The sequence below is a fragment of the Thalassophryne amazonica genome, chromosome 10 (genome assembly GCF_902500255.1).
Source record: "Thalassophryne amazonica chromosome 10, fThaAma1.1, whole genome shotgun sequence".
Taxonomy (NCBI): Eukaryota; Metazoa; Chordata; class Actinopteri; order Batrachoidiformes; family Batrachoididae; genus Thalassophryne; species Thalassophryne amazonica.
The window spans coordinates 78,000,249-78,013,262 of record NC_047112.1 but is presented as its reverse complement, the minus strand read 5'-3'; the positions used below and the strand labels follow the sequence as shown (position 1 = coordinate 78,013,262).

General features: G+C 41.6%; 1 protein-coding gene across 1 annotated transcript in view; it reads left to right on the top strand.

The window, feature by feature from the left end:
* LOC117518136 (inactive N-acetylated-alpha-linked acidic dipeptidase-like protein 2) overlaps positions 1–13,014 on the top strand; it is a 656,634-nt gene that overhangs the window by 420,748 nt on the left and 222,872 nt on the right. Inside the window, exon 15 of the mRNA XM_034179197.1 lies at positions 12,276–12,357. Coding sequence (XP_034035088.1) covers positions 12,276–12,357 — 82 coding nt within the window. The remainder of the gene's footprint in view (positions 1–12,275; positions 12,358–13,014) is intronic.

Below are 13,014 nucleotides of genomic sequence, written 5' to 3'. Positions count from 1 at the left end.
ACTCCAGGGTGCTGGAAAGGAGTGTTTGGTCGATGGTTGAACCTCGGATTGAAAAGGAACAATCCGGGTTCTGTCCTGGTCATGGAACAACCAACCAGCTCTTCACTCTCACAAGGATCTTGGAGGTGGCCTGGGAGTATGCCCATCCAGTCTACGTACATGTGTTTTGTGGACGAGGAAAAGGCGTATGATTGGGTACCCCAGGAGATACTGTGGGAGGTGCTGCTGGAGTATGGAGTGAGGGGGTCCCCTCTCAGGGCCAACCAATCTCTGTACACACAATGCAAGAGCTGTATTCAGGTTCTGGGCAGTAAGTCAGACTTGTCTCTGGTGGGGGTTGGCCTCTGCCAGGGCTGCACCTTCTCACCAATCCTGTTTGTGATATTAATGGACAGGATTTCAAGGCGTAGTCAGGGGGAGGAGGGGCTTGAGTTTGATGGGATGAGGGTCTCATCACTGCTTTTTGCAGATGATGTGGTCCTGTTAGCTTCTCACACTGTCTCCCTTAGAGATAGTGTGAGAAGCTTGGTCGTCCGTTAGGAGCTTGGAGTAGAGCCACTGCTCCTTTGTGTTGAGAAGAGACAGCTAAGGTGGTTCGGGCATCTGGTAAAGATGCCCCCTGGGTGCCTCCCTAGGGAGGTATTCCAGGCACATCCAGCTAGGAGGAGATCCTGGGGAAGACCCAGGACTAGATGGAGAGATTATATCTCCACATTGGCATGGGAACGCCTCGGTATCCACCAGTCAGGGGTGGTTAATGTGGCCTGAGAAATGGACGTTTGGTGTGCCCTACTGGAGCTGTTGCCCCCTCAACCCGGTTCTGGATAAGTGGTTGAAGAAGAGTAGGTAAAATTAATGTCCTAGTGAAACAGAATGCTGTAGCAAGTTTGTGATTGTGTTCATACCCAATTCTATTGATCATCTTACCTACTAGAAGTAAGTCCTATGATGATACAGGGCCTGAGGCTCATTGGGTTGATGCTTATCCATGAATACCATAACATGACACAGATGAGAGTGGTATGTTTCCATACGTGGAATTTTCTACAACCTGAGCAAAATGTGATGGTCTGCTCAATATCGTGATAGATGCAGATGTAGATGTAGAGTCTAAAATTCTCACAGACATGATGCCAGTTCACTGCATCACCATACTATCAATAAAAAAAAATGATTCTGTTCAATGTAAAAGCTTAATTTAATGTTGCTAACAGTAGAATTTTCTTCCTCATAATCACTGTCTTCATCTCTGAAACTCAGTCTTTTCTATTTAGTTATTAATAAGTTTTGGTTATGAAGGGAATGTTTTAGAAGTCAAGAGCAACATCCAAGAGCTCTCATTAGTTCATCTGGCACAGACACACCAACAGTTCATTTATTTTGCATCAACACGAAGAGGCCACAAACACTCCCAGTGGAACTCCACAATCCCATTTATTATAACTGCAGTAAAATCCTCTTCAGCCACAGAGCCATCTTGATTGAATTTAAAAGCAAATCGGCTCAATCTCCAAAATGTCTGACAATCACATTTCAGTGCAATAAAAATTTTTGCATCATAATGAAATAACAAAAGTAAAATTGTGAAAAATAATCCTTTCCTCAAATTTACTTTACATTTCCTCACTCTAAATTACTGCACCCACAAACTCCTGAGCTGAAGAAGACCACAGTTTGCCCCAAGATAAAGGTAAAATTTCAGTGAAGATGTAAAAATATCTTAAAACATTTATGTAGCAAAAAATAATCAAAGTAATGACCATTTACTGGATTAGACCTGTTATCCATTTTGATGTTCTGAAGAGTCTTCTTCGAGTTCCTCCAGCAACTAACATCAAAATCCAAAATCTCCCTTTTCTATTCTGTGTCCATTAGTTTTTAATAGCTTTTCTAGTAGACAGGTTAGTCTAATATAATTTTCCTTTTATGTGCTGTTGTGCGTCACTGTGCACATAGAACACATGTATCATGAAACCTGTTTCTGTACGTAACATGCTTTTGTTGCTCTCTTTAAATGTAGATGAGACAGTGCTACACTTAAGACCAGGTTTTTCCTGGTTGAAAGTGCAAATGCTTTCTGGTGATGGATAATGTTAATGCACCACCTTGGTGCCAGACCAATACATCATAATGTATTTACTTACAGGGCATATGCATTGATGACATTCATCCCTTCAATTTCCAACTTCACACATCACCCTGCCAGACACTTAACCTCCAGCACACCCTTAATATACTCTTCTATTAGGATGACCTTAACACCATTTCTCCTACCATCCGCACAATGTTACAACAGTTTGAACCCAAGTCTGATGCTCCTCGCCACTTGGATTCTTGTACACATATTATGACAACCTTTCTTCTCTATCATATCAGTTCATTCTCTCCCAACATTCAAAGTCCTGACTCTCGCTTCCACACTTCTAACGTTCGCCATCTCCGACTGCCTCCGGACATGTTCTGACCATCTTTTTGCTCTTTGTCCAACAGTAGCCTGGTGGTGGTTGTTGCTGACATGGGCCTTGACCAATCCAATGTGAAAATTCAACTTGTGATCTCTGTGTTTGGTTTGGCAGGATGCCGTTCCTGATGCAATGCTACTCATTTACCAAAGCTTGGGATGGGAACTCAATACACTGGCTGTACACCATGTGACTGAGTTCTGTAAACATATTAATGTGAGGATAAGTGACCTTCAGTTAAATTCTGCTGTCAGGTCAGAACATCACTAGGGTGCCATGAATAAGGTGCTTAATCGCAAAATTGCTCCCACTCTGCAGTTGGGCACATCGCAGAGCAGCACCCTGGCATTTGTGTGTGTGTGTGTGGTGTGTGTGTGTGTGTGTGGTGTGTGTGTGTGTGTGTGTGTGTGTGTGTGTGTGTGTGTGTGTGTGTGTGTGTGTGTGTGTGTGTGTGTGTGTGTGTGTTTGAATTTGTGAAGCATCATTGCAATGCACTTTGGCCTACATTACTGTCTTCATCAGAAGAAAATGCCTGATATAAATGTAATCAGTTTACCAAATAAAGTTTTTATTATTATTATTATTATTATTATTATTATTATTATTATTATTATTATTATTATTATTATTATTATTATCATTTACATGGATTTTAGAGTCTCACATTTTGGACAGTGATGAGAAACCCAGGATCTTCTTGATGTTATGTCACTAGACATCTATCTTGTTGCCTCAGTAACACACATTTCAAGTCTTTTAATCCATTTCTGGAAACAAAAACACTGAGGCAGATGAAGGAGAAAGAGGGGGGCTGCATTGCTCAGATGAAGGCACAGAGAAGATCTGTTGTCTGAAAGATGAAGTGAGAGACAACATAAGTGATACAAAGGGCTGCAAGCACAGCGCGAATGAGACTCAGGTATCTTTGATCCCAGCTTTCTCTTGCTGTTTTAAGGCTTTTGCTCTCAAGAATCCTTCATCCTGCTCCTGTGAAGTACAGAGTAGAGTGCTTGATATGGCTTAGTGCTCAGCACAACATATCCATGCCTAATGGCCCCATAATGTACTCAAGGAAAGAGACCAGCAGACAGAACAAGGAGAGCACAAAAGAGACTTTTGTTGTGTGTGTAGGTCTATGCATGTGTGTGCATTTGTTGAAATTGAAGCAATACAGCTTTCCCAGAATGGTTAGACTTTTGAATGGCTTGAAAGTTCAGTTTCTCTGTTGTTGGTCCAGCATACTGTGTTTTTCCACAGGTTTGTTTGGTGTCAGCACATTCATCTAACACCCGGTGCAGTGCAGTGCACAGTACAGTCCAAGTGTAATTGGAAGTATTCAACTGACGCTTTTGCAGTTTTCACATCAATGTCCATGTTTTTTTAAATAGCAAGTGTTGCTTACATTCATGTGCGGACTCATGGGCATGCTGGTTGTAACAAATGTGATAGGCACAGTGTAGGTGCATTGCTGTCATGTTGCAGCAGAACCACCGAAAACCTGATTTAAGTAAATTTCACAATATTTCTGAGATTTACATGGAACAGTATTCCTTTACACCTTTCATTTAGTTGTACAAGCTGTTGAGGTCCAGGGTTATTTTCTAGATTTTACCATAATTGCAGTCATTTTCATATTAAGGTACTTTTTTGTATAATGTCCATGTGTTACATATCAAAATGTTCATAACAATCTCAGCTTTCAGGATATGTGTCAGCTTTTTGTCAAGAACACTGTGTGTGGAAATATTTTAACTCTAAATCTGATATACCTTTATTCATGTGGATAAAATGTTTTGGTGCTAGAGATGGATTCACCAAAGTCTTTGGCTCAAAAAAGTGCTCTGAAGAAAATTGTATATCTTTGTAAATAAATTTAAAATAAAATCACACCATTGCACTTAGATGTTTTTTTGTCTTTGCTGATGCAGAAATGTTCATAAAGACACAGACCCATCTGGTGTTGTCCAGGCTGTAGGACTGGCTTTGAGGCAAAAATGATCTACAACAGGAGCTGAAACTACAAATTATGTTCTGCAGTTGCAGGAAGTAGTTGAATGGAGTCTGGCATTTCCTGATTGATTAATAGAATCTGTCATGAACCTGGGCACAAAATTGCAGGACACAGTTGCAAGACTCACTCAGGTACATGGCATGAGAAACAGAGTTTAATCCAAAACTAAGAGGTCGGTACACAGAAAAACAGGACAAAAAGCAGCGGTTTTGAAATCATGAGGACAAAAGTGAGGTCAAAAAACAGGCAAGTGGTTCGATACACGGTGTAGCAAAGAGACAAATGAGAACTACAGAAAAGGCTGGTAGTGACTACACTAAGGTACAACAAACTGTCAAAGACTTGAAGGAAACAGGAGGCTTAAACAGAGCAGGTGGCAATGAGGGAAACAAGGAACAGGTGTGCAGGAATAATCAGGAAACGAGGAGTGGCAAACAGATGGGAAACACACCCAGACCCAAAGCCCAGATACAACGCAAGAGCATTCAGTGAGCACAAACACAAAACAAACGAAAAAAAAACAAGCACTTCATGAAACAAAACATGTACACAGTCCCACATGATAGAATCATAATGGAAAACACATAGATGTGCGTGCGCTTCCATTGGCCGTCAGCAGGTGAATATTCCAATAAATAATATTCATTGTTGCCTCTTATCCATGATACGTGGCAGTAGAACCAAGCAACTCATCCCACCACTTTCCTATTATTGGTCAAGTCCTCTAACTCTTCCTGGGGATCCTGAAGAGTTCCCAAGCTAACTGGGAGATATAATCTATCTAGCATGGTCTACAACGTCTTTGCAACTTCCTCCCAGTTGGATGTACACTGGAAGACCTGCCTAGAGAGATGACCGGGGGTAACCTCACCAGATGTCCAAAGCACCTCAACTCCATCCCAGATATTTGGGCTTCTCACCCTGTCTCTGAGTATAAACCCAGATACCCAACAGAGGAACCTCAGTTCCACCACTTGTATCCTAAACCTTGTTTTTGGTCCTTACCTGAAGCTCATGACAATAAGTGAAAATTGACATGAGCTTGGGCCTTGCTTTCTGGCTCAGCTCTTTCTTCACCACCATGGGCACATCTTCACCACAGTTTCCCCAGGATCCCAGCTGCAGCCCCAGTCCATCTTTCAATATCATCATCCAACTTACCTCAACTTGTCAACAAGACCTCAAAATAGTTGAATTGCTTCACTTGGGGCAAAAACTCCCCTGACCCAGACAGTAGAATCCACATGTTACTGACAGAGGACCAAGGTGTCAGATTTGGAAGTGCTGATGATCATCTCAGTCGCCTCACACTCATGTGATGAAGCTAACACAACCACATCATCTGCAAAATGAAAAAGAGATGCAATTCTGAGATTCCCTTCAGAATTACAAATTGGAAACCAATGATGAATTTGAAACACATGTACTTATCAGTGTCAGACATGTTGCTTTTTTTTTTAACCTTGCCAGCAACATTGTCTCTGTGCCTGTCTTACAACAGTCATTTGGTGGTCTTTGAGCTTTTATGAGAGTTGAAGATGCAGGAGAAGCAGCATAGCAGTTTAACTCAACCAATTCATAGAGTTAAAATTTGTCCATCGACTGCGTCATGGTACATTTAGATCAATCTAGGGTTCTGCATACTGATGTTATCATATCTTTTACTTTACTACCGATTTCCAGTTGATGTCAGTGAATTGTTACACCACTAATATTGAGCAAATTTTATATGCTGTGCGTTTCTAATTAGTTTATTGACACGTGTTAGGAAGTTATATGGAGCTTGAAAAAAACCTTGTGAGCTGCTATCATTTCCAAGGTCTAGGTTTGGGGTACATCAAGGCTACCACTGCCTATAGGAACACTTAGTGAGGTGTGTGTCTTCTTAGAATGTCTCACAGTTAGATTTTTACCCGAAGCTATCAAATATGGCCATGGGGTATTGCAGGGCTTTTCATCCGTCCATCCATCCGTCTGTGCTCAGCATAAGTCCAGTGCTGTCAGACTCTTGAAATTCACAGGGAACATTCTTGGGACACAGACCTTGAACAAGTTCAAAGGTGGCTAACCTTGATGTATTTTAAGAGGTTTAAAATGTCACATTCTGTTATAATTTGATCCATTTAGTTTTTGAGTGACGCAGGTGAAAGCCAATCAAAGTAGAGCTACACCGTGACGTCAATCACTGTCTCTTCAAAACTGCTTTGTTTGTGTGTTTATATACATTTTTTCTCATATATTATGTAAAAGCTAGCAAGAAAGAAACACTTTTAAAACCAAAAGCACTGCCTTTGGAACCTAGTCACACCTCTGAATTTATTTACAAGACATTTCGCAGAGGTTTGCTTGGTGAGGTCACTTCCTGGTGTAGCTACTTGCTAACAGCTTCATTCTAATATATTATGTAAAAGCTAGCGAGAAATAAACACTTCCAAAATTGAGAACACTGTTTTTGCAACCTGATAACTCCTCTGGAGTCAGTTACAAGGCATTTTCAGACATAGCTTGCCGCTAACCAAGCCTAACTTCCTATGTAGATTTGTCTCATTAATAACTGCAAATGCAGGGTGATCTACAAATATTCCTTGATTTGCACAACATGAACAAATGATGATTTGATTTGAACATGTAGAAATTGTACGTAAGACAATAGAATGTTAATAATTAATTAAACAAATGCAAATTATGAAGAACACAACACTCATACGGCTGATAGTATTTTAGCATTGCGTTATATTTTTTATGTCAGGGATATTGTGGAACTGTTTCATTACACTTGTGATTCTAGTTCATTCTTTAAGTCAAATGAATACAGTAAACAGCCTGATCGTGAGGACTAACAGTGGGAGAAAGCTCCTTGGTTCAGATACTACTTGAAGCCATTACTTTGTGTGAACACACCACAGTTGTAACCATGTGTTCATATTTAATCCCTTTCTTCTCAGTGTAGGCGGTGAGGCTTTTCGTTTTGGGGAGTGCTGCACATATTCAGTTTGACATCCACGGCAAGGGCATATTTTCAGGCAGATGTTGCACTCAATAATTCACATATTTATTCAGAAGCAGCACATAAAAAGCCTTCATAAAACTTCTGCTTGTGTCTTCTTGGAATACATAAATATGTGAATTATTAAGTTAAACGTTCCATTCCCCACATGTGCCCACACTCTAGAAAATACATTCCATCAGTTTCTCCTTCAATTAAGATGCATTTGACATTAAACTTTTAATTTTTCTTTCATTAAATTCCAAGTAATGCCAAGCTCGTCAGCTTGCATTTTGGCAGCAGAAAAACAAATTACGATCATTGAGAGAGCACAAACATCCACCAAAGTAATTTTGGCACAATGATCATCCTTGCCAGCTGATGGAGAAAGTGTGCTTCCATTTTTGTACTTAGAGTTTACTTTTTCTGGCCTGGAAGGAGTGAAATCATAAATTACCTCCCCCAATAAAGTTGGAGGAGGTTATGTTTTCACCCCTGTTTGTTTGTCTGTTTGCCTGTCTGTTTGATTGTGAACAGCATGTAGCCCACACTTTTTCACATATTATTAAACTTTTATTGAAGATTCATATCCTGATAGTCAAGAACTGATTCAAGGTCAAAGGTCAAAGTCAGGAAAAATCTTGGAAAATTGAAAAAAAAATCCATATCTTTAACATTGAATGAATTTTCAAACATTCATAACTTTGTCAACAAAGATCAAGTTTCTTTCATATGGGAGATCATTATGCAGCATGTCTCACAGGACATGCTGTGACATGGTATGGTATGGTATGATTTTATTTCTCAGGGACAGTGCACAATAATACATTGACCTAAAAAACAGGAAAGATGCATTGTGCAGGTTATAGCAAGAAATACTAATTTCCACCTGTAGTCCCTGGACAGGTTGATGTATAACTATAAATAACAGCATTTGTAAATGAAAGAAAATCCATTTAGCACAAAGACTATTGATACTTATTGATACATGTCCACCTCTTCCACCATTCGGAAGATTCAGATGGCTTTCGGTGGCTTTTCAGTCGTGTGACTATCCGAGAAGTTGTGGAAGAGGTGGGCATCATTTTTCGGAGTCCAGCAATGTCCTGTGAGACTTCAACACGGAGTTCCTTTTGCTCCGCCGTCAGCAGCTTCGTGCGAAGCCTTCAGCGCGAATTTTCGCTGCCACTCTTTTCATGGCCAAATCTTCTGTCACAGTGGAATGTGCCGAAAAAGTGCTGATGTCCAACTCTTCCCGCAATTTCTCGGATAGTCACACGATGGTCCCGCATCACCACAGCGTTTGACTTTGGAAATGATCTGGTCATTTCAGCATGTTGATGGCCGACCGGAGCATGGCTCGGTCTCCACAGTTGTGCGGACGTCTTTAAACCGGTTGTACCGCTCCTTAATCTGTGTGATGCCCATAGCATCATCACCGAAAGCCGTCTGAATCTTCCGAATGGTTTCCACCTGGCTGTCACCCAGTTTCTGGCAAACTTTGATGCAGTAGCGCTGCTCCAGTCGTTCCGCCATTTTCCATGCAGTGAAAATCTAACGAGAGCACAACACACGTCCTCACACAAAGGCTGCTTGCAAGCAAATGATGCAATTGACAGGCGTGGAAAAAATTCACGCATGTGCATGAAGGTTCAAGGTTGGCTGATGCAAGCACACGTGATTCAAATCCATCAGGTTTTTGCAAAAAATAAAAAGGTCAGATACTTTTCTAACAGACCTCGTATCACAATCAAAATTATCTCAGTCACTCTCATTTTTCTGTTAGGGCCCCTTCACACATAACACGATTGAAGCCGACTGGTGCAAGAAGGAGGATTTGCATGCCACTCGTGAAAAATTGGAGCCGCCTCAGATGCCTCATACAGCTGTCGCCACAACCATTCGCACAAACAAGCAGCGGAAAGACAGCAAATGCCCTGCACTTGCCCATTTGACCCCCTCTCTTGGCAGGTGTTGGTCAAATTACAGGTGCCACACACGAACATCTAACACCGCTCACGGGCACTTAGAAAAGGTGGGGATATTCACATACCTGACATGATGGTAGATAGCAGGCAATGAGCTGTCTGTGAAAAGTGTCTAAGTGCTCCATGATTGTGGTGTTGCCAAGCAACACACATGGGTGTAACTGTGCCGAATACCCCCCCCCACAAATGGTGTGGAGTGTGTCGTCATTCCCTCCCCCCTCCCCCCCATGCTGTCCTCAGATGGAAATAAATTAAAACATATCATTTCAGATGACCGCCACATCAGCGCGCCGCATCAGAGCGCAGCATCAGTGCGCCGCATCAGTGTGCTGCATCAGGGCGCCGCAATGCTTGTGAATATCGTGCCATGCAGAAAATTACCATGAGGAACGTGTCACTGTGGGATTTCCCCACATGTAACAATTAAAACACATATCACATTTGCAACGCGGTCACCAGCAGAACACTGCATGCTGGACATGCCATGCCTGCTGATGCGGTATCATGCACACTCGTCCAACCGTGCATCCCTCTCGACAGCAGGTGGAATGTTTCATAGTTCCCCAATTCATTTTTGGTTCGCAAATTTTCTTCTAATTTCTGCATCTTTCGCCCAACGTCATGTTATGTGTGAAGGGCCCCTTCACACATAACACCGCACATTATATATGTGCGGTGTATATATATATATATATATATATATATATATATATATATATATATATATATATACACTCAACAAAAATATAAACGCAACACTTCTGGTTTTGCTCCCATTTTGTATGAGATGAACTCAAAGATCTAAAACTTTTTCCACATACACAATATCATCATTTCCCTCAAATATTGTTCACAAACCAGTCTAAATCTGTGATAGTGAGCACTTCACCTTTGCTGAGATAATCCATCCCACCTCACAGGTGTGCCATATCAAGATGCTGATTAGACACCATGATTAGTGCACAGGTGTGCCTTAGACTGTCCACAATAAAAGGCCACTCTGAAAGGTGCAGTTTTGTTTTATTGGGGGGATACCAGTCAGTATCTGGTGTGACCACTATTTGCCTCATGCAGTGCAACACATCTCCTTCGCATAGAGTTGATCAGGTTGTCAGTTGTGGCCTGTGGAATGTTGGTCCACTCCTCTTCAATGGCTGTGCGAAGTTGCTGGATATTGGCAGGAACTGGTACACGCTGTCGTATACGCCGGTCCAGAGCATCCCAAACATGCTCAATGGGTGACATGTCCGGTGAGCATGCTGGCCATGCAAGAACTGGGACATTTTCAGCTTCCAAGAATTGTGTATAGATCCTTGCAACATGGGGCCGTGCATTATCCTGCTGCAACATGAGGTGATGTTCTTGGATGTATGGCACAACAATGGGCCTCAGGATCTTGTCACGGTATCTCTGTGCATTCAAAATGCCATCAATAAAATGCACTTGTGTTCTTTGTCCATTACAGACGCCTGCCCATACCATAACCCCACCGCCACCATGGGCGACTCGAATCCACAACATTGACATCAGAAAACCACTCAACCCACACAACGCCACACACACTGTCTGCCATCTGCCCTGAACAGTGTGAACCGGGATTCATCCGTGAAGAGAACACCTCTCCAACGTGCCAAACGCCAGCGAATGTGACCATTTGCCCACTCAAGTCGGTTACGACGACGAACTGGAGTCAGGTCGAGACCCCGATGAGGACGACAAGCATGCAGATGAGCTTCCCTGAGACGGTTTCTGACAGTTTGTGCAGAAATTCTTTGGTTATGCAAACTGATTGTTTCAGCAGCTGTCCGAGTGGTTGGTCTCAGACGATCTTGGAGGTGAACATGCTGGATGTGGAGGTCCTGGGCTGGTGTGGTTACACGTGGTCTGCGGTTGTGAGGCTGGTTGGATGTACTGCCAAATTCTCTGAAACGCCTTTGGAGATGGCTTATGGTAGAGAAATGAACATTCAATACACGAGCAACAGCTCTGGTTGACATTCCTGCTGTCAGCATGCCAATTGCACACTCCCTCAAATCTTGCAACATCTGTGGCATTGTGCTGTGTGATAAAACTGCACCTTTCAGAGTGGCCTTTTATTGTGGACAGTCTAAGGCACACCTGTGCACTAATCATGGTGTCTAATCAGCATCTTGATATGGCACACGTGTGAGGTGGGATGGATTATCTCAGCAAAGGAGAAGTGCTCACTATCACAGATTTAGACTGGTTTGTGAACAATATTTGAGGGAAATGGTGATATTGTGTATGTGGAAAAAGTTTTAGATCTTTGAGTTCATCTCATACAAAATGGGAGCAAAACCAAAAGTGTTGCGTTTATATTTTTGTTGAGTGTATATATATATATATATATACACACACACATAAACACACACACAGACATTTCTAGGATAGCATGTGTAATGTATGTGTTCATTGTCCACTACAATACATATTCCATGCCATGAAGAAGTGGTTCAGTTAAAGAGCCATCAAGTGTCAAGTGTAAACTTTATGTTGGGGTCATTGTGTGTGTGTGTGTGTGATGTGTATAGTGATGTGTATATACCCGTGCACACCTGTAATTGTTCAATGACTTAATGTCAGTCTCTGTGGCTCTGTGCATTTGAGAGTCTCTGTGTATGTGGATTTGACAGCAGCCCAAACATTCTGGCAGCACGTTAACCTTAGACCATTACTGTTGCTCCCCATCAACTTTATGGCAGCTCTCTGTTCTCTTTGAATCACTGAGGAGAAAAGAATAAAAGATGCTCTTGTGGTTCAGTGTGTGACACGTTTGTTTCATTATCTCTTTCACCTCAGACCAACAGTTACCTATCGGAGGCCCAATTCTTGGCAGAGTCACCACAGGCTATGGACCCACTCTTCAAGTTCCATGAGACCATTGCCAAGGTAACAATTATCACAATCTTCCACCAACATGATGAGCTTTTTCTCCACCAACTGCAATGTAGCATTTCATTTTCTGTTCCTTTCAGACAGAAAATTTAATGTTACTTTGTGTTGCTGAATATTTGTTTTTTTACAACTTATATTACAGATTTTTATATATATACATATAAATCAGTTCAGAAAATCTAAATCAAAGGAACACAAGTTAACATCACCAAAATACTATTATTATTATTATTGTTGTTGTTGTTGTTGTTACTGAATTTTCTCTTCTGTACTTGTGATTCATCCTATAGAGTTGGGTCCATACTATGGTTCTGAGGCATGATAGGGAAGATGGTATCTAATTGATAGGACTCTCCATAGTATATGATCTGTTCCAAGAAAGGGAATCTTCTTGGATGTTGATTTTCCCAGTGATCCTGTCTGTGAATTACTCTATACCTTTCTGTACTGGTCTGAGAGCATCGATGACAACTGGTGTTTCAGTCTTCATTCCCCACATTTTGCTGATTTCAATTTCTAGGTCTTTGTATTTTGGGAGCTTTCCAGTTGTTTTTACACAGGAGTTTCTTTGAGATGGTATTGCAGTTTCAATCAACACACATTTCTTGTTTTGCTTGTTCTTGCTAACAATGGCTAGTTTGTTGGCCTTGA